The following is a 20,046-nucleotide window of genomic DNA, read 5'->3' as shown; positions in this document are numbered from 1 at the left end:
CTCTTTAACATCACTACGCATATAGGATGGGTCAATGTTCAGTGGCATTACTGCAGACACGTTACATGTTTAAGGTTCAGTAAATACATGTAGAAAAATAATAAATATCTGATTCATTCACCCCACAATCCTTATTTTACTGCAAGCAAATTATTGGTCATAATGGCCAAGGTCATCAATTGCGTTCGATCTTGATTTCTACATTGACTGCAAAAACACTTGAAAAAACGCAAAACTACTCGATGTAATTGATGTAAAGTGATTTATCTCAGCACTCCTAGTGCGTTGTTTGTGTTCACACAGTTTAATGGATCCTTTTGTGTGACAAATGTAAACCGTATAAACTATTACTACAAATGATGCTTGTTGGTACCTGTGTATATTCCTGATCTTTCGGGAAACTGCTCCCAAAAATTATGACAGGATCTTCTTTTTTCTTGAGCAGCTCTTCTTGAACAATCGGCAGAGCTGCATAGTTCTCCGTCAACACCAACAGGTATCGGCTTTCTCTGTTTGAAACAAAACAAAACGCCATTCAGTGAACATCTTTCACCTCACACAATGTAAATCAGCGCGAAAATACGTTACCCTCTGGAAATTTGACGTTCAAGACTGGCTTTGATCAGGTTCACTGCGGAGAAGGCATCTTCATTCTGTGTCACCTACAAAAGAAAACAAGTATCTCAATTCTCGTGAACAAGGACACTGATTAGCAGCAGGAACGTATAGAAGAATGATAAATTAAAAACACGACAAAACAATGCTGTGTTTATAGCTGCTTTAAGCTTACTACATAACGAGCTACCTAACGAAAGTCAATGGCACATTGGGAAGAAAACTATATTAAATACAATGCCACAATGCCGAGCCACTCGATGTAATCAAACGTCGGGGAGGGACTCCCATATAAAAGGGTCGGGGGTGCTCGTCGGAAAAATTTTGAAAGAATTTGTGGGCGTGGCTTGAAATGTTTTTTTACCCCTAAGAGGTGCCATTCCAAAACGACAAATTATCCCCTGTTATATTTTTTCGGCTCAGTACCCTAAAAGGTACGACAAAAGCTCCAGCTGTGGACCTCTTGAGGCTCAACACCCTATAAGGTACCAAAACCGCGTTTTTAACTTTCCTAAAAGGTACGACGAACACCCCCGTCCTTTCCACATGGGAGTCCCCCCGGGAACCAAACTAACCAGACAGTCACGCGAAATAACACTCCTACCATGGTCCTTCTCCCCAGTGAGAACTGTCTCCTGAAATGTTTCCTGAAAACTTCGACTGGGTCAATCTCATCCAGTCCCCCAAAGTTTCTTCTGATGGCATGTTCTACCTCTGCCCAACTTGGCTCACGTCGATGCTCCTCGGCCATTTTGTACACCATCTTCACCAGGCTGAGCAACAAGAACAATACATTCATAAAACGCCGTGGCACCAAAGATGTTCAGTGCTGCCTACATACTTCCAACAACCTACTGAGAAGTTTTAAATGATAAAGATTATATAGGGTAGTTATGAAATGCCTACAAGAGTATTCATAACTTGGTTTACCACCAGTGAATTCCCCCAGGTAGACTGTATTGGACTCACTTTATAAATAAATTCAAACCAGGACAAAGTCCTATCTGAGAGCAGATTAACGGTAAAATTTGACCATGGGATTCCGAGCAGGAACTGAGATCCTGCTTTGAAAGATAAACAATGATGCAATCTGTAAAACTACCAATTTAGTTCTTCTGAATTCAATGAAAATATTGCAGACTGAAAAACAGCCAGCTGCAATCAAGGGAAGGAAATAAAATCATAAAAAGAAACGTAAGATGTTTCAAAAAGATGCCAGAAATATTGATAGCCAATAAAACGAGGGCTGACCTGATGAAAAGAAAAACACAGAGAGAACCAAACGAATATTTGCAACAAAGATCAGCTGAATGGAAATTCAGCAAGGGTTACAAACACGGAAAATGAAAAATAACTTAAAGAGTATAAGAGAACAAAGCGAGAGTAAGGGAACATTCCCACCTGTAAAAATCACGAAGCCCAAAGAATTCATCCTTCTTGGACTCTTGGAGAGTTTCAGACCGTCTCTGAGTAGCGTAAAGCTCTTCGTAACCCCGCGCCAGTGGATTCATCAGTGGAGCTACAAAGCTTTGTATGTGCTGATCAGTTGAACAAATGCCCCTAAATAAAATTTGAAAGTAAATTTGTGGCGAAGTTTTCGGAAAAAAATACTGACAAGGGTTCTCTACACTATTTAAATTGTATTTATGCGAAATTTGAATCAACTTGGCTTCATGAACGAAGATTAAGCGCAAAGTTAAGCATAAGCTTTAAAATTGTTTTGAATTGACCTTCAATTCAGACAACTATAAATGGGTTTCCCACCCTCCAACCTAGTATCCATCTTACATTGCACTTTCCACAAGTTCCTCAGCGTCTGGCAGACCACGTGAAAGCATGATACCACGGTTCATTTTGGCTGGGTCCAGAGCCCAGTTTGATATTCCAATAAATGCTACTCTTTCTGGAAGTTGTTTTTCCACTTGTATGATGTCATCGGTAGAGCTCACACCGTCCTCAAGTAGTGGATGAAGAGTTTTTAGGGGCATCAGAGGTGAATCTTCAGCCAGGCCAATTTCATCCAGAACCACAACTGACACGTACTTGTCTGGGTTTTTGCCTTTCTGTAGCTTGCTGCATTGGCGAAAGGTTGCCATGATCCCTTCTGCAGTTGAGAGAGGACTGCATTGGTAGGACACCATATGAACCTAGTTAAAGGTAGAACCAATGTCAATATAAATTGCTTTTGCCACTGAACGCCCTGAACAAGTGAATGTTACATGTACTAGTGAATGTATTAGGCAAAATTTTTTTAACACTTCGAGGTGCAATGCAAGCATTATCTTATAGGAGAATCTTTGTTTACAATATTTGTCTCATTACCATAAGTGATACAGTTTCTGATGGAGCTACAAAGAGATTAATACTGAATGTTGAAAGAGCACAGGACGATTAACTGTCCCAAGGAATTTGAGCACGATGTATTGAATACTTTTTCTGCGACGCGGGTTTAAAAACTCAAAATTTTACAAAGAATGTATGAGCTCATTAGCGCTTTCGCCACACAGAAATTTTGATGCTTTTGAAAGCCAATTTCTCCTCGAATATTACACCCAAAGAGCCAAAAATTTCACCACTTACTAAGTTTCACAAGCTCTTTAAGTTTTTCTAGTAAAATCGTGTCTAGCATGATGCCTTCTATGCGCAAAGTCGTATGTTAATGAGGAAAAATGTAAACAATGACATCAGTTAAGATTCGCCTATACCAAGGGTTTCCTTTCTCGGAGAAACAAGCGATTGTCACCAACTGTGAGGGGGTTTTTGACACATTTTTCATTTATTCACATGGTCTCAATTATTCTGCATTAACTCTAGCGACAAAGCCAACCCTGAAACTGCACTTTTAAATGAGATTATCAACAATCAGAGTTAACTGGGAGATCTGCTGTTGACCAGCGGATGATCGCTGCGGGCATGCCTAGTTGTGCCATTGCTGTGCAGTTTTGCCCTCATGGTGTCGCTCTGCATAGCTTTGTCGCTTTGTCTTTGGTTTGCCCCCTCCCACCCGCCTCTTGGTTCATGGTGGGCCCTTGTGTCCAGGTATAAAGTATACTTATTCTCCACTGAGAATTCAGTGTGACAGGTGCCAGGGGGAGGTGACCCATGGGAGGTTGCCATGGTTACCCCTTTATTTGCATTTTCCCACACTCGCTTGCTCATTGCCTGCTTTGCTGTCAATTGGCACCTACCCTCCATTTTGAATATTGCATATCGAAAAGTTAATACTCTATACCTGTTTAAAAGTCTTGAAGAGATCAGATCTTGAGGCATCTCCTTCCATGTTGTCAGCCACAACAGTTTTGGCAAGGGATTTGGAGCTGCCCGGTTTACCAACCACAAACAGTGGGATCCTGAGCTCAATACACACCACCATCATAAACACGTTCTCACTCAAGGCCGTGTTGCGAGCAATGTTATGACCTAATTCCAACTGATTCAGTACTGCTTTCTGACACCTTGCAAGAAAATGACAAATATAAAGAGCTTCATAACTTACAAGATCAAAACAAAAATATTCATGTTGTACCAATTAGGAGTAAACTGCCAAGTAAAGTCGAGACTTCCTAATACTTACCAATCAATATACTTACTATATCAACTTAAATAGAGCGGAAATATATATCTATGTTCATCTATCAAAACACGGTACATCTATAAGAGTCACCTTCCTAGCATCTTTTCCATTGAAAAGTGCCATTGGTCAACCCTGTAACGATTTGTGTTGTGTAAATGTTCCAAGTACAATGGTGGTGCCACATATTTTCTCAAAATTACCGTGTAATTTCCTGCGAAATACGTTGATGTCCACCAGGTAGCTGGCATGGTTGGGAAAAGCTTCGAGCCACAGCACGACGATACGGTTCCCTGTCTTGAAGGCGTGCCTGGTAACATACCCCAAGGGAAAGTACAAGGGCTCGGGTGACATCATCGAGAGTCTACATAAAAAGATAAAAAGCAGTATTTTGTCTCATCTGTTTTGCATCGCATGGTGCTAAAATTCAGTTAACAATCTTTGTGAATATCCAGTTCCAAGCCTGACAAAAAACACTAAAGAGTTTTGCAAACGTCAGTCATCAAATGAATTTTCAAATAGTAATAAGTTATTATGTTCTTTGCACATTCATATTTGTTTTTAACACCACTGCACAGTTCGCTGACGTCAGTGATGATATAACCAAAACGAGATCTTTTTGGTATATCTCTATCAATAACAAGAACGTTCTCAGCATTGCTTGAACTTCGGGCAGTGTCGTATTTTTCAACACAGAGAAAAATAACGCCCCAGTACAAGTGATCAGTGTCTAATCAGTTGATTTACTATCAGGTGTACACATTAGGACGCTGTGAAGAAAACTTTATCGACACAAAACAAACCAATATGCTCCATGTTGGCGATGCCACACTACATCGCAAGAAATTCCATCAGTATGCCTAAGCCTTTCACGCTTAATTTTGCTCCAAAAAAGCCGTATTTTTTACCGTCAAATGGTTTTTTGACATGCAATGTTGCTAAATTGTACTAAATTTTGCTGGCAATGCAATATTTTACATTTCATCCAGATTTTCGAGTAGTTTCCATAGTTTAATGAGCAATTTGTAAGAAAAAAAATCTGTATATAGGGTTCAGAGGCACTTTAAAGTTTTGAAAATTTAAGGTGGCTCTGAACCCTATGCACGTAATTGTTTTTAACTCTGCCAAACGTTGCGCGTTATCATGTTTATCAAAATTTGCTATGGTAACCTATTGTGTCACGGAAATGATGACAACGTGTTCACCAATGATTGGGCAGTTTTTTGATACCATGATTGTAGCATCAAAAGATAAAGAGTGGTTATAACGACCCATCAAAATCTAACTGCTTGAAACTGTTTTGAGACACTTTAAATATAACTTGAAAAATGTAAACTGGGTCATGAACTGAATTACCTGATTCAATACATTCTCCCGGCCTCGACCAGCACCCTCATCGTCATCACTGTCATCAAGATCACTGTCGGAGTCACTCTTTTCGTCCTGATCATCATTAGTTTCATCCATAAGGGGATTGAGAACTTCACGATGATTGTAAAACCAAACCATCACATTCATTGCACGTTCCACATCACGCAGGCTGACAAAGCTACATTCATCCTGTATAATCAAGATCAATGCAATTTCTTAGGTTGCTTTTGTATAGGTAATCATACGGTTTCGAGTTCAATTTGGAATTCGTGCAAATTAATTCCAAATTGAACTCGAAAAACCCTATGGCTACTTATTAATAATATAAACATGAAAAAATTCGCGTGGAGGAAGTGCCAGAAGATCTTTCTTCAAGCCATTTTTTCTCATTCCAGAAAACTTTTTTCAAAGTTTCTGCACAAAATTTTCGTCATCATTTTACGTGATATCATTGGCTTAGAAAATTTCCTATTGTCTTTCAGCCGACCATAATCCAGAATTACGATGTGTAATTTGCACTGGTGTTACACTTTTTCAACTGCACTGCTCTCAACCAATCATAATCGAGTAATTTTTTTTTGATGTATATTATTAGTGCAATAATAGTTGCAGACATGTTGAAAATTGACGAGGGTAAGTTAGTTCGCAATTGTTAGTTAAGGGCCATTTAAAACACTTCTCGTGATTTCCACTTCCTCCATACCTTCTTCTTTCCTCAGGATGCCCTGTGCTCCCCCAAGGGCCACTAGGTTCAGTAGTAAGTAAATAAGTTTCAGAAAGGTTGCACTCGTACACAAGCTACACCTACCGTTTGGTCCCTCATGTACCGCTGAGAAGCAGTGAGCACAGCTGTGAGAGCTTTCACCAAAGGCGCTTCTCCAGGAATTTTCTTTTCCTGTAAAACCTTGTTTAATGAAAGAGAGGGATATGTTTTCTCGTTTACGTGAAGTCAAAATTAAATTTGCTAGGTATAAAGATTCTTAAAGATTAGAGTCTAAACTATGACACCATCTTGTATTTAAGGGGAAAATTTCTAACATCTAACATGTGTAAACAGGTTGAAGCAGGAATCTAGGTTTGTAAATTAAACCAATGTGCTTACAAATTATAGCCACATTATTACAGTACTACCTGAGTGCAAACACGTCAACAAATCGTTTGGGTAGCTGACGAAAATTACACGAAGTCTTCTTAGTAAAACAACACCTCTTTAAGTACAGAACAGTGGCAGATAGCGTCAACTTACAAATCTGCTGACAATTTGACGTGTGTACAGCTCTTCAATGTCAGGATTTAACTGGCCAAAGTCCCATACTAATGGCCGCATGCTTTCTGGCAGCGCATGTACTCTGTACACTAGGTGTCGCAGAGGAATGTGCCCTAATGGGTTAAAAACCATGATCAACAAAATTAGACAAATGTATAAAAAAAACCTTAAGAGGAGGGCTCTTGTATTTCTTATTAGAAGAAGGGGCAAATCCCACTCGTTCTCTCTTTCTGTACAATACAAAGTTGAAATCAAGCTAATGACATACCAAGACGATCATGTGTCTGTTGTGTTGCTACATGATATCCCAAGCCAGCTGACTCCAGCTTATGAATCATTTCTTCTGTGTGTCTTTAAAACAAAAGATGAAAAATTGCCATGAGTTGTCATTCATTACCGATAAAACTGGAAGTTGCACCATGAGTCTTGCACTTACTTTCTGTAAGGATTACATGCTGCAATGAACTGTAGCCTCTTGAGCCCTACTCCTATCTTTCTGCCATTGACTCTGCGATCCACCATGACTTCCTTGATCATTCCCAAAGCATCAGTCGTGTTAGCCTCGTCAAAGAACAACACCGTGTCAATGTTCAACATTTCATTCACTCTAGCCATTTCCTCAGCTTGCTCCACCTTCTTCTCAATGTCTTTGTAGGTTGTCCCCCCGTGAACCTGTTAACCATGATTTGTAGACCATTAAGTATCGGCTTTCAGGAAATGGCTTGTTTAGAATAATCAAGACTTTTGAAAGCTATATTTTTCCCCTGTCCTGAGTTTTAAAACATGTGCTCCAACAATCTAAGACAGGAATTTTCTGTGTAATAAAGGAAAGAAAACCCAGTCTACTGTCCTTAGAAGCACAAAAAAAATTTTCACACCAGTTTTTGTTACCATATTGATTATTCAGTGCTGATGACAGTTGTGATGGAAAAACGATTACTTCTGCTAGTTAGTTTATCATACCTTTACTAGACAAACTGTTTATTGCAGAGACGAATCTTCTGTTCATTATAAATCACCTATCTCGCCGTTTAGATTAAGAGGGTTAGGCAGACAACAAATGACAAAATGACTGGTTACAGATACAAAGGGAGAAACGTACACCATGGGTAAATGACTCCATCAATGCAAAATATCAAATAACAAGTACACACAGCCGTTATATTTATACCTTCATTAGTAGCATGTTCTTTGGTCCACCAGGCCCAGACTGTAAGCCACACATGTATCGAATGAGGCATGTTTTTCCACAGCCAGTCTCGCCCATTATAACCACAGGGATGCCACATCTTAAACACAATTACAGCGATGTTTAGTGATCCATAAATAGGAAACGATTCTCTGCAGTCTCTAAAAGACACCTTTCTTTTTTTCCATTCTACCCTATTAATTCAGGTGGAAACCAACCTCAATAAACACCATTTCTCTAAATAGTTTATTGTTTATTACATTTTTAATGTCATTAGAATATCCCAGGTAGTGTGTCCTACGATGTACTAAAATATTTCACCTTACCTAAAGCGCATGTGGATAGCCAAAATTTTCTTCAAGTTGTCTGTGGTGAGTTCATATGAGTCATCTGGATCATAAGGCCACTCAACGCCCATTACTCCACAAAGCTTCTCAATTTTCTCGCCTCTATATTATCAAACACAAAAGTTCAAGAAGTTTTATTTAGTGTATCAAGCTCTCCACTAATGTGAAGAACACCAGGCCAGCACCCTTTGCAAACAATGCAGCTTTTGAATAAACCGAATATTCAAAACATCAAAACTGAATGTGCACCATTACTGACTTACATTACTGACTACTGAGGCTCAGCTCGTTCAGCTCGAAATCTCATGATGAAATCACCATAAGAAACTTTTTCCTTTAGCTTCTTGCAGTTTTGATACGTTCTTACCTAGGTCTTAAATTTCCGTATTAGATGAGACATTCCCAAACTAGGACACACCGCAAAAAGGACATTCTTTAACAACTAGCGAATAAATCCAAAATAATGCGGGATGTAGTGCCCCACCCCAATAGAAAGATCCAATAATATATCAATAAATCAATGTCAAACTTACTTGCTCCAAGATTCATAGTTAGTTTCCATGTCAACCTTTTGCACAAACAGACCAGTACGCAGGTGCCTTGACATCAAATTTTGCTGAATGACAACATGAAGGTCTGGGTCAATCAAATTGCCATTTTGGTCGATGTGGAAACCAACAAATGTCATGGTGATGCGATCCTGGTTGAAGAATATGTAAGGATGCGAGCTGCGGAAAAACAATCGGTTTGTGAGAAATAACAAAGAATAAAATTGTATCACTTAATATCTGTTCTTCGGAGTATAACAGTTTCCCTACAGATCAAAGTTGTCATCGTTTTTGGCACATGGTGCTTGATTGCATGTTTATCAATAACGTGTCTCACGATGACGCACAACATACAATCAAAACTGAACACAGTTTTTATCAACTTTCGAAATATTTTTGACAACCTTTTGACTGATGGGTTTAGTTTGCTTTCACCAGTCAAAATCTAAGACATGCAACGAGTGGAATTGACACAGCAACACGTTTTGACATCTCTCACATCAACTGAATCCTCACTCGCATAGGATTCCAAATAGTTAACGCTAATGGGACTCATCTTTAGTTGTAAGAAAGACGTCAAATATTAATCTAAAGCCTTGTCGAGAAGCATTAGAACGCTATATTTTTTTTCCAAAGAATAATGTCATACCTAGTCTCCCAGCGTCTTCTGAGACTTAATCGGACAACCTCAGCTTCTGTAGCTCCTTCATCATCGCCGTTAGCATCACCGTCTTGGTCAGAAGTGCCAGTGGGACTTTCACAAGAATTAAGAGATGGTGTAGCGAAGTCCTTCAAAGTAGGAAGTAATGATTGCTTTCAGAATTTACATGTAATATACTATAGCAAGTCTAAGGTTCCCAAACAAAGTCTGTTTGTTTCAGTGACTACAATGCTATGGCTCGATAAAACCAAGCTTTACAAATTGAATTATTTGCTGAAAATGTAGTGGCTAGATTTTCTCCATCATCTGTCAGCATGAAAGTCAGAAAAATGCTCGCACTTTTGGACTGTTCTAGTTATCCTTTGTTGAATGTTTGTTGAATGATATGCCCGGGATTTACAGATTTACAGTCTTGACAGTAAGGCATGCATTTGTTTTGGGAAGAAATATCCTCCAAAATGTAATGAAATTTCCATGAACATTTCTTGAGAAATTGGCGCGTTTCTGAGAACGCCAGTAAAGAAGTTAGTGTCGATTTCTATACACTACGAATGAGCCACATTACTAAAACTAGCTTCGCGCAACTAAAATAACTGGATCATTTCACCCAGCCGTTATGGTTCTTTTTTTCCTGCGTACAGTTCTATCAAAAGATTTAAAACACAACAGATTGTCACACAAAGTCGCACTCTGCAGTCAAGATAGGACAAGAATGTATATGAGAACTGCTGAATCAGAGCCAAGTTTGTTGCTCATCTCTTGTTCGTACGCTGTCTCGTGCCAGTAATGAACACTGAAGAGCGGGCACAAACTATGTTTGACCACCTTGATTCGTTGGGTTGGATTGAGGTTCGTAACACGAGTCTTAGCTTCTTCACGTTTACAGTAGGTCAGGTCATACGGTTTGAGGGTGTTGATACACTGCCGCACTATGAACCGACTAAGTGACAACGGACTAATAAATGTTACATCGATGGCTGTTGGAGATTAAATTGATAGCGACCCTGTGTACTTTTTATGCTTGTAATATTTATCACCAGAGTCCCTCTGGATAGCAGTCAATCGGATGACGCTGAATGGGCCACCCTGGCTAAATAAGGTTTTTCTTTAACCTTACCCGTGACATCAAGATCATGAAGCGGACCACAAAGCTCCTAAAACCCTCCAAAGTGTCCCCCACTAAATCCATGTTACAGAATGAACTTTCCTCGCAGGCTTGAAGCTGAGAGTTGAGAAAGTTTACAAAGTATCGTAACTCAGACCATGAAGGGTCCTCGATGCCACAATTTCTGTCTCAAAACAAACAAATTATCAAATCAATGCCAAGGTTGTCTAAGCAATAGACCACAAGTTTTTTTGGTTTACAGGGTGATAAACCACGCGGGATGTTGGAAGAACACGAGAAGAATTCGTAAATCACGAGCCGCAGCTTTTATATTATAATTCAGAAGACACGCGAAATTTCCATGAGTTTACTGGCACAATAAACCATAGCTGATTGACCAATCAGAGCGCGCATTCATTTAAATTATATAAAGTGTTATATTTAAGGAGATTGGTTACAAATTTTGTGGTAAAGAGAAAGAAAAGCACAAACATTTGAAATGAGTCTTTCTGATTTGAAAAGCATATTCAAGAAAAGGCATTCCCTGTGCGAACACTCTGATGCAGTTTAGCGTGGAATTAAAAACTGCTTTTCTACTTTTCATTTCTTCAATGGGGACCTGTCGAATAACAAAACCATGAACTTCATCATACAATGATTTATGGAATACGATTCAGAGACAAATTTTTTTTTTTTTTACTGTTTTCTGGTATCTCTGAATAAACAGCACCCATACGTATACTGAAAAATTCGATCAAAGGAATTATCACCTGGTGAGTGTCTCTATACACTCTGCGTGGTCACCCATCGCTTGACCTGGTAAGAACCAGAAATGATCCAGACTATCGCCAGCTGATTCCCATAGCTTAAGGTACTGAAATGCACGCTGAACATAAGAGCTTTGGAATTCAGCATTGTCAAAGAGAGGGTTGAGACTGTTGCCAGCTGCATAAAAATCCAGATACAGAGAAGGTTATAATGATGTCTGCATCTCCTGGGCAAGTATTATGGTGCAAGTGGAAAAGCACTGTAACACTATTTTACCGCTTGATACTGTGTTTTCCATTAGAGTTGTGAGAGTGTGCATTGAAAATGGACAGCATAAAACTAACTGAAACAATTCATTATGAAATTTTTTCAATACTGTTATAACATGAATTTATTTTCCTTACCCACTGGATTCGATCTCAGTTGAAATAATGTTTGCATTGGTGTTCCACAGTGAATGGTAGGAAGCAGCCTGTAAAACGGTTCTGCTATGACTTTCGTGGAGCTACCACGCTGTTAAGCAAAACAATCACAAGTCAGCTATCCCCTCAAGATCTCGTTAAGTGAAATTCTCAGCGATACTTACCTTGGTGACCGGAAGTCTTCTTTCAATAGTTTCATTTGAACTTTGTGATGGTCCTGGAGTTAGTTCAATCACATACAGATCAGAGGGTCTTCTCCTCCAGACCTGGCCACTACTGCTCTCTAACACACCAAGGACTAGCAGATTGAATAGAAGCGTGTCAAGGCCACTTTTTACCTAAACATTTTTCACCAAATTAGAATAATGACACTAATACAAACATACGGAGAAATAAATTTCAAGTAGTCAAAACGATGCAGGTCGGGAATAAATCTGGAGTGATAAAGTATTCCCCTACCGACGGATGTACATCAAGATGGAAAACTCGTGAAAGAGGCAAATCAGGAACAATGGTGTGGGGTAACAAGGACTCTGCAATGGTGTATTGATGCACAAAAGGTCCATAAATTGGTACAGTGATACAAAGTGGCACATCAGCCTCCATGTCTCTTAGGAAGTCCACCACTGTTTCATTGTTTTTAAGTCCAGGTAAGCTCTGGCTGAGCCGACAAACTACCAAGCTCTTCCCAGCTCCTGCTCGTTCAGATGACAGAACTCTCACAGCCAGCCTGTACAAGGACGATATACATTTCTTCAGAAAATTGGAAGAAAATACGAAAGCACAGTAACTGAAAATGCCTTTTTCCAGATCTCTGACTTTTGTTTTGCCAAATGGGATACAGTGCTTGGCACTATTCGAAAAACGGCGTATGTATACCCTTCTCAATATCATATAGTCCCCATTTTAACCTCATTCTCTCGTTATATGTTACGCTTTCTTTTCTTCAACAAACTAGGTTGTCTAGCATCAGGAAAATTGAAATTCTTTTCTAATTAGAAAGTCATCTTTCCTCTAAACACGTAGTTTAAGTAATGCAGTGTTTGTGAGTACACTTTTGGCGCAACACAGATGATCTGAATGAATGATTGATAAACCCAAAAAATTCCTGTTCCATGAGTGCTACCTTGGAAGTTACTAGTTGGAATTTGCATGGGTTACGTTTTTGACATTGCCAGTACATACATGACAGTATGTCATACCAGATTAAACTTTCTCAGCTATCGTTTTTAAAACCGTTACAGCATTCAAAAGGTCAAGAAAGCTTCATTAAATACTACGTACCCCTCTTTGTCCAATGCAGCAGCCGGAGTCCACGGCAGGATCTGATCTCTGAACTTTCCCCGTTGTTGAGAGCATGGCTTGAACTGTGTCTTCAGGTATTGCCTGATTTCCTTTGGTGATGCACAATGTGGTATAGTTCCTAGTCTGTACTGATCAAGAGCTGCAGCCATGTGAGCTCTGTCTTCGTTTTCAGAGCTACAGATAACCACAAGAGACAGCCCTACAAGAGAATCACTGCCGTTGAATGAAACAAGGAAACTACAGACAGCACTGGAAACAAACAAAGCCAAACCAAACAAAAGAATGAATCTGTTCCTGCAAACACCTCTGATATTTCAACCCTGGAAAATAGTTTCTGCTTTACTTCTACTAGTTAGTTGAACAGAACATTAGTGATGGGATAGCAAGAATGTGGCTGCTAATTAACTAGTTTCTGATAACTGTGATGTCAATCTAGTTTCAAATTACCTTCATTGCGATTGTATTGACGCTCCTGTAGTAGAAATCCTAAGGCATTGGCAGCTTTCTGGGAGACAGTGTAGTCAAGCAGGTCAACGTTCACTAAGCAAAACAACCTGCCATCTTGGTCACCAAGGGATCGTCTCCATAACAGTTCAATCTATAAAAGACGATGGACAAAAGTATTTCAGGACAATGGACCCGTTTGTGCACCTATTTGATCAGTTTACAATCGCGTAAAAGTGTTGAACTTTTAACAGAGTTTCAAAGTTACCTGAGAGAAAGAAACAAGATTAAATAACCAGATTAATTGTTCCTCACTTTCTTTTTTAGTATATTCTAAGACTTATAATTTACAATTCACGCATTTCAAAAGGCTATCGTTACCCACCTCTTCTGCAGTTGTATCAGATGTGCAGATCAAGACTTCTTCAGATGTGGGAAGAGATTGTGAGCTATCATGCATGTATAAGGACAGCAGAGTTCCAAAAATGTCATCTGTTATACACATTTTACGTGTAAAAAAAAATAAACGAACACGGAAGGATTAACGACTTCACAACTTAATTGACTTAATTTGTAACCCATAATAAAGGGGGGAAGTAAGTAATAATAAGTAGCGTGTGTTCTTATTTGCAAATGTGATGCAAACACGCATTTACCAAAGAGTAAGAGATGGAGACAAAATGATGAGACAAAAATAGGATAACGCAGCTAGAGAAGTCAGAAGAAAACAAAATCCATATCTCGTTGATACCTTTTGGAACAATCACAAAATTTGGCTTTCCACGCTTCAGGTATCTTGGGAAGCGTCTTCGTCCTTTTTTAGAAGCTGCAAAATAATATAATAAGATAGCTGCAATGTGATGGTGTCCAGTTCTTAAATCTGAACTTCTTATCATTGAATTGAAGCTGTAATTTTGCAAGATTGAAATCACATCATGCGTCTGGTAGTCCTGTGATCAGCCTCTAACATTTCGGTGGCTGTAACGTAGTATGTTGACTTCAGGGAATGCGATACTCTGTTAACGACGATCAGAGCAAGCTACAAGTCAGTCGTAATAGCCACTTAAGTCCCAGCCCAGTTGACAGGTTTTTATAGTGTTGTTTGTATTTGTATACTCTTGCTTATATGCACAAAGGATAATGCAGTGGTTCCACGACTCCCTTCAAATGATATTTGCCCTAAAGCGTATGCAAACACAGCAAACCTTGTGAAGAAAGGTGGAGCAAAAGGTTTCCTAAGTCATCAAGGCTGAGAAATTCCCCATCTGCTGTCTGGTCAAGAGTGAAAGCAGTTTCCATTGGTTCTGATGAATCCCCTGATTCATCTGTCATATCTTCCTCTCCAGGACTAGAGTGAAACGCGGTGTTAGCAGTATAGTGCAACAGGCAATTCATGGTACAATCAAATGTACATAGAGTATAGTAAAAAGGAATGCAATGCCTCACTGCCTAATCTGTCTCTTCATTCTGCTGCCATCCATATGTAGCAGGAACAGGAATCGTGCATACGAGTTAGAAAGAAGGCAGTGCCCTCCTTACTTTCTGCCTACTAGTTACTAATGGCTAAACTGTATCAACTGTCAAAATAAAGGAGGTAACTAAAGTTCTTCCCAAAGTGAACTTAAATATGACAAGATGGCAATGAGTCATGATCATATATTTCACATCTTACCTTTCTTGTTCCCGAGATGTGGTGCTATCCTTATCCATTAGCTGCAAATATCTGGGATCATTCTGTGCCTCTGAGTGCTTAGCACTGATCAGATCTTCGTTGTTTCCATTTTGGACAGACCACACAATTAGATCTGCCTCCGTGGCATCTTTGCATGTGATCATTGCGGCTATGGCAACCTCCTCAGAGTAACCAAGCAACTCCAACTTGGCAACAAGTGACTGGAACATTTCTTTGTTTGAAGGCTGCAGCTCTTTTGACAGTTTAGACCTGTCGGAGTTATCACTTGGTCGCTGACGTTTACTGCTGGTACCATATGACCTGATGATGTCTTGGCCATCCTCTTGACTACATATACCACAAAATGTAAGCACAGACTTCAGAGTGGCCGGGTCAATGCCTGGTAACACGCTCTCCAAAAGGTTATACACTTCAAGAGGAATGCCATCCACTGCTCTGGGGCCTCTGCCTTGGACAATGGCCAGTTTACGTCGAAGGAACAGCAACTGCCGCGTGGTGAAGTGATTTAATTCACTGTACCGCAAACGCTTGGCATGTAGTTCATCTTTCCACAACTGAAGACACTGTTCCATTTGCACACTTTCATCCATCAAATCATCTATTAGAGGGCGGTTGGTGGCAAGTCTTGGGGTACAATCAAATTCATGTTTCCACTTGAGGTGACTCACTTCCCCAGCATTGCAAAGTGAAATATAAACTGTGGCAAGTCGCAGGACACATTGCAGAATCTGATAATTTTCAACAAGAACATACGGGACGTTAACGAGTATACAAAACACAAAATGGAAGAATGTAATATCGATGTTTGCGAAACATTTGTTTTTACATTGTAAAATGATAACATGTAAAGACCTGGAAGGTTCCCTTATTCATTTTCAGACATACAGTTTGGAAGAGCACATGTAGTTTTAGCACTATTTTTATATCTAGTGTTTTTAAACGTGATTTATCATGTATTAAATTACGTCTATCAAGCTTTGTACTGGTTCAAGGAAGTAATATGTTCCTCACCTAAGCCACTCTCCTAGCTACAATGAGGTGATGTTTTCATGCGAAAAGTATGTCATCTGTCTGTTTGTCTTTGCCGTATTAATCTTGAAACGATGACTAAAATAAACTTACATCAACAAATCTGTCAACGTCCTGTTTGCCATGCGACGCCTTAGCAGCAATAAGCATGAGCTTACTTTGCAAATCCTTCAGATCATCGAGTGTATATTCTTTGCTGTTCCCGGTTTTACCTGACGGCACTCTGAGCTTAATCACATTGGGCAGCGTTAATTGTTCCTGTACTAGTGATGAACTCGCATCTTCATTAAGGCATCCAACGCTGTAGATGCCATGTTCATTGATAGTCTTAGCTTCCATAAGAGAGGACATGGCCACAGAACCATGAGATGTTTTGACATTCTGAAGCCAATCCATGTGACGACTGGTGTCCTCCTGCAGATCATAAACAAATAATTTAATCAAACTAAGACTTGTGTGTTTAGCACAAGTGTAAGGCAACAAAACTGTGCATATTGTTTGAAACTTTTCTATGTGGAAAGTGTCTCCATAAAAGACATGGTAACGGAAAAGCAAAAAAAATTCTTATGGAATGTGGAACCACATTCCCATCAGGAATTAAAGCGATTCCACTGAATTACATTACGTTTCCTTGCTGAGCATAATCTCTTGCGTCAATTTGCCCAGACATACTCATCATTAAGAGATTTCCTTTGACCTAAGCTCAAAAGAGAAATAAATAATCGTTTTCTCCTAACCATGCACGGTGCCCCTCTTTTTAATGAATAGATTTAAATGCCAAACGACTGACTACAATATATCGCGGTTTTTGAAAAAAAATTCTGCTTTGAGATGTCTTAATTTGAATGCCGTAAAGAACAGGTATTTAGGAAATTCAGGATGTGGGTGCATGTAGTGAATTCTTTAATTTCTTTTACATTGCAATTGAAACAGTTTACAATGTAAGGCCCAAGACTATTTTGTAAGAAATGACTTTTTTTAGAAATTACAGTCCCCTTTTGGATTACTCAAGTTCGTAAGGAAAATTTCGTAGGTCTAATAGATACTAAAATGACCATGCGTACATATTGTGCAAAAAAAGAACGGTGACCCCCACATTTTATTGGGTTTTTTTAATATGCGTTATATAATTACCGAGGGACAAAGTTTGAGACAGTTTTCAAATTCTCCTTCTTTTTCGATGGAATCACCTTAAAGATCACTTGTGGAATTGCAATCCACCAGAATCTAACTTGGCAAAGGAATATCACGTAAGGGTAATCGGGGCAATACGGTCATAACTACATAATAACAGCCATACCAGTTTTGTAGGGAGCGTGGGATCTGTATCCACTGCAGTCCAAACTGGCTCACAAGTTCTCATTAAATCGTCAAAACCAAAAGAACGTTTCAAATCGAAGATAAGTGGTGCAAATCCTAAGCAGCTGGTATGTAAGCAGGTTATTCTTGCGGTCTCCATGTCTGTCTCCCCAGCTGATATGATGGCCAAATCCACAAGCACCTTGAGTTCTTGAGGTCCTTGAAATAGAAACTCAAAATGCTTAAAACAAGAATTGTAATACAAAATTGTCAAAAGACTATTCAACTATAAGCAGGCTTAGGACTTTTAACGTCTACTTTTACGAATTAATGACGCAATGCAATAACTGCATAACAATTGGAGTGTAGAGAACACATGAATATATCTGTTCAGCACTGAAGCAAAACAGTGAACACTTATTTTGAACATCTAAGCAAAAGTAAAAATATAAAGTATGCATAAGAGCCAAGTGGCCCATGCGGTCAGCGCTTATCTCCGGTTTCAGTAGCATTAAGCGACTGATAGTATCTTTACTCCCCCCTGGATGGGATGGGACCAACTGTTGCAAAAGGCCTATTGAGCCAGAATTGGCAGTCTATGGCAGCAACCAAGATCCATTAATTTTTGTGTGTGTCCTTTGTTCTTGTTGTCTTTTTTCCTGCGTAGTTTTCTTTTTTGTCACTTGTAGTATAACGTAAGCTACTGATGTAAACTTAATAGCCATTTATTAATTTTTAGCCTATTTTTTTCTTTTACAAATTGATGTAAGCCGTTGAATGGAAATAAAAATGTGGAAACAAAAAAGAGAAAAAAAAGATCCAAAATCATATCGTAAACTAAAAACAATAAATACGAGGTTAAAACTAAGCTAACATCTTGTCAGGAATCTTTCAGAACTAAAAAGTCGATTCCTTTCTTAACTTTAACTGTTCCCTGAACAGAAACAGACTGCACTGAGTGAGAACTAATGCAAAACTAACAAAAGTGTGGTTTGGATGGAACTGCAAGATCACGAACTAATAAAACGACTAGTAATGCAATTAGCTAAACACAAACAAATCTCAGTTCTTATGTCCAGGAGTTACGCATACGTCACAGCAACAGTTCAAAAACAAAAGCAAGAAAACCTCTTCATGAATGCAAATAATATAAATTCAAGACTTTTCAATTTTTTTTATAGATGTACCTGAAATAGTTTCCTTCAGCCAGTCAATTAAACGTTGACATCTGGTTACAGCATCAAGGCAGCGCGCACGGCCAGGAGTTATTCTGGACAACTGTCTTCCAGCGTCCCGCAATGCTGCATTCATGGTTCTCAGTGGCCGCTGTTTGAATTCACTATGCGTCTATGTAAGAAATCACCGATTGCAAAAAGAAAATAATCAAAAAATGAAACTTTTATATGGTTCTGTTTTGTTTTTAACCGTAGACATGCCACCTCCCACCTTGGCGTGGGAGAAACACCACTCCATTTTTCACGGGTGCATTTTTCTGTTTAAACTTAATTTACCATTAATTGTTATTTCAAGACCCCCAGTTCCGCGAACTAGGTGTCAATGCCAGATTCAGAACTTATAACACCATCCAATCTTCAAACTGAGATTTGATATTGAAATTTCAAATTTGTTACCAACATTCCCCCCTAAACTCCGAATAAAAAACCTTCTCTCATTTGCTTTCAAAACTCTGTTAACATACACCAATCAAGAAGTGCAACTTCTCTATCAAACCATTTGGTAAGAGAGTTAAGTTAAATTTAAACAAACCTGGTTGAGCAGATCCTCTACCACTTGAAAATTTCCTTCCAGGCCATTACTCGTTTTGAAATCCAGGATAATCTTAGCAGCATCAATGCAGTTATGTAACTTGTGGTACTGCTCTATCTGCCGAATGCGCTCGTCAATTGTTGAATTTAGAGGTGGCCCTTGACCGTCATTTCTTGAAGTGATAAGCCTGATTTCTTTGGTAAGATCTTCATACTTCTGGTTGCCTTTGAAGACATTGAAAAACTTGTCCACCTCTTCAAAGGAAATCGTACCACATAAGAAACGCTTTTGCAAAGACTGCAACTGCTCAAATGAAGGTGTCCAAATCAACTCCACAACATCTTCAACACTGCGGGCCACCTTTTGGGCTGCTTCTTGTCCAGTCTTCTTAAGTGCCTTGTACCCATTGTCCTTCCAAAATTGCCTAAGGAGAATACTGTCCTTTAGTTCACTAAGAGTTGAAATCATTTCCCTAGCCTCCGAAGAAAGACCAAAGAAAGTTACCACTGGCAACACTCTCCCACCAACAATTGTTGACCGTACAAGATCTTTCATGGATAGGCGAGAGGCGTCTGTCGCCACCTTCCCTGACAATTCATGGAGGTTTACTATAAAAAGGAAACAAAACACAAAGAAAACAAAAAT

The 20,046-nt window shown here is 39.2% G+C and overlaps 1 protein-coding gene across 1 annotated transcript in view; it reads right to left on the bottom strand.

Annotated features, from left to right (window-relative positions):
- The window catches only part of LOC110054517 (E3 ubiquitin-protein ligase rnf213-alpha-like), a 104,840-nt gene that overhangs the window by 24,571 nt on the left and 60,223 nt on the right, over positions 1-20,046 (bottom strand). The window contains exons 17-47 of the mRNA XM_089274524.1: positions 19,402-20,009; positions 18,822-18,981; positions 17,636-17,853; positions 16,429-16,749; positions 15,286-16,034; positions 14,819-14,961; positions 14,365-14,439; positions 13,999-14,105; positions 13,617-13,767; positions 13,149-13,368; positions 12,324-12,594; positions 12,029-12,202; positions 11,847-11,955; positions 11,445-11,619; positions 10,687-10,858; positions 9,558-9,697; positions 8,894-9,088; positions 8,340-8,462; positions 7,996-8,113; positions 7,261-7,496; positions 7,093-7,175; positions 6,804-6,937; positions 6,366-6,461; positions 5,543-5,746; positions 4,390-4,550; positions 3,848-4,070; positions 2,404-2,762; positions 2,017-2,175; positions 1,220-1,388; positions 589-662; positions 374-509 (exon numbers count right to left, since the gene is read on the bottom strand). Coding sequence (XP_089130650.1) covers positions 374-509; positions 589-662; positions 1,220-1,388; positions 2,017-2,175; positions 2,404-2,762; positions 3,848-4,070; positions 4,390-4,550; positions 5,543-5,746; positions 6,366-6,461; positions 6,804-6,937; positions 7,093-7,175; positions 7,261-7,496; positions 7,996-8,113; positions 8,340-8,462; positions 8,894-9,088; positions 9,558-9,697; positions 10,687-10,858; positions 11,445-11,619; positions 11,847-11,955; positions 12,029-12,202; positions 12,324-12,594; positions 13,149-13,368; positions 13,617-13,767; positions 13,999-14,105; positions 14,365-14,439; positions 14,819-14,961; positions 15,286-16,034; positions 16,429-16,749; positions 17,636-17,853; positions 18,822-18,981; positions 19,402-20,009 — 6,263 coding nt within the window. The remainder of the gene's footprint in view (positions 1-373; positions 510-588; positions 663-1,219; positions 1,389-2,016; positions 2,176-2,403; positions 2,763-3,847; positions 4,071-4,389; positions 4,551-5,542; positions 5,747-6,365; positions 6,462-6,803; positions 6,938-7,092; positions 7,176-7,260; positions 7,497-7,995; positions 8,114-8,339; positions 8,463-8,893; positions 9,089-9,557; positions 9,698-10,686; positions 10,859-11,444; positions 11,620-11,846; positions 11,956-12,028; positions 12,203-12,323; positions 12,595-13,148; positions 13,369-13,616; positions 13,768-13,998; positions 14,106-14,364; positions 14,440-14,818; positions 14,962-15,285; positions 16,035-16,428; positions 16,750-17,635; positions 17,854-18,821; positions 18,982-19,401; positions 20,010-20,046) is intronic.

This window comes from Orbicella faveolata, unplaced genomic scaffold (assembly GCF_042242905.1).
Source record: "Orbicella faveolata isolate gen_17 unplaced genomic scaffold, um_ofav_v1 contig_36, whole genome shotgun sequence".
Classification (NCBI taxonomy): domain Eukaryota; kingdom Metazoa; phylum Cnidaria; class Anthozoa; order Scleractinia; family Merulinidae; genus Orbicella; species Orbicella faveolata.
Note: the sequence above shows the minus strand (reverse complement) of the source record. Positions and strands in the feature narration are given on the sequence as shown.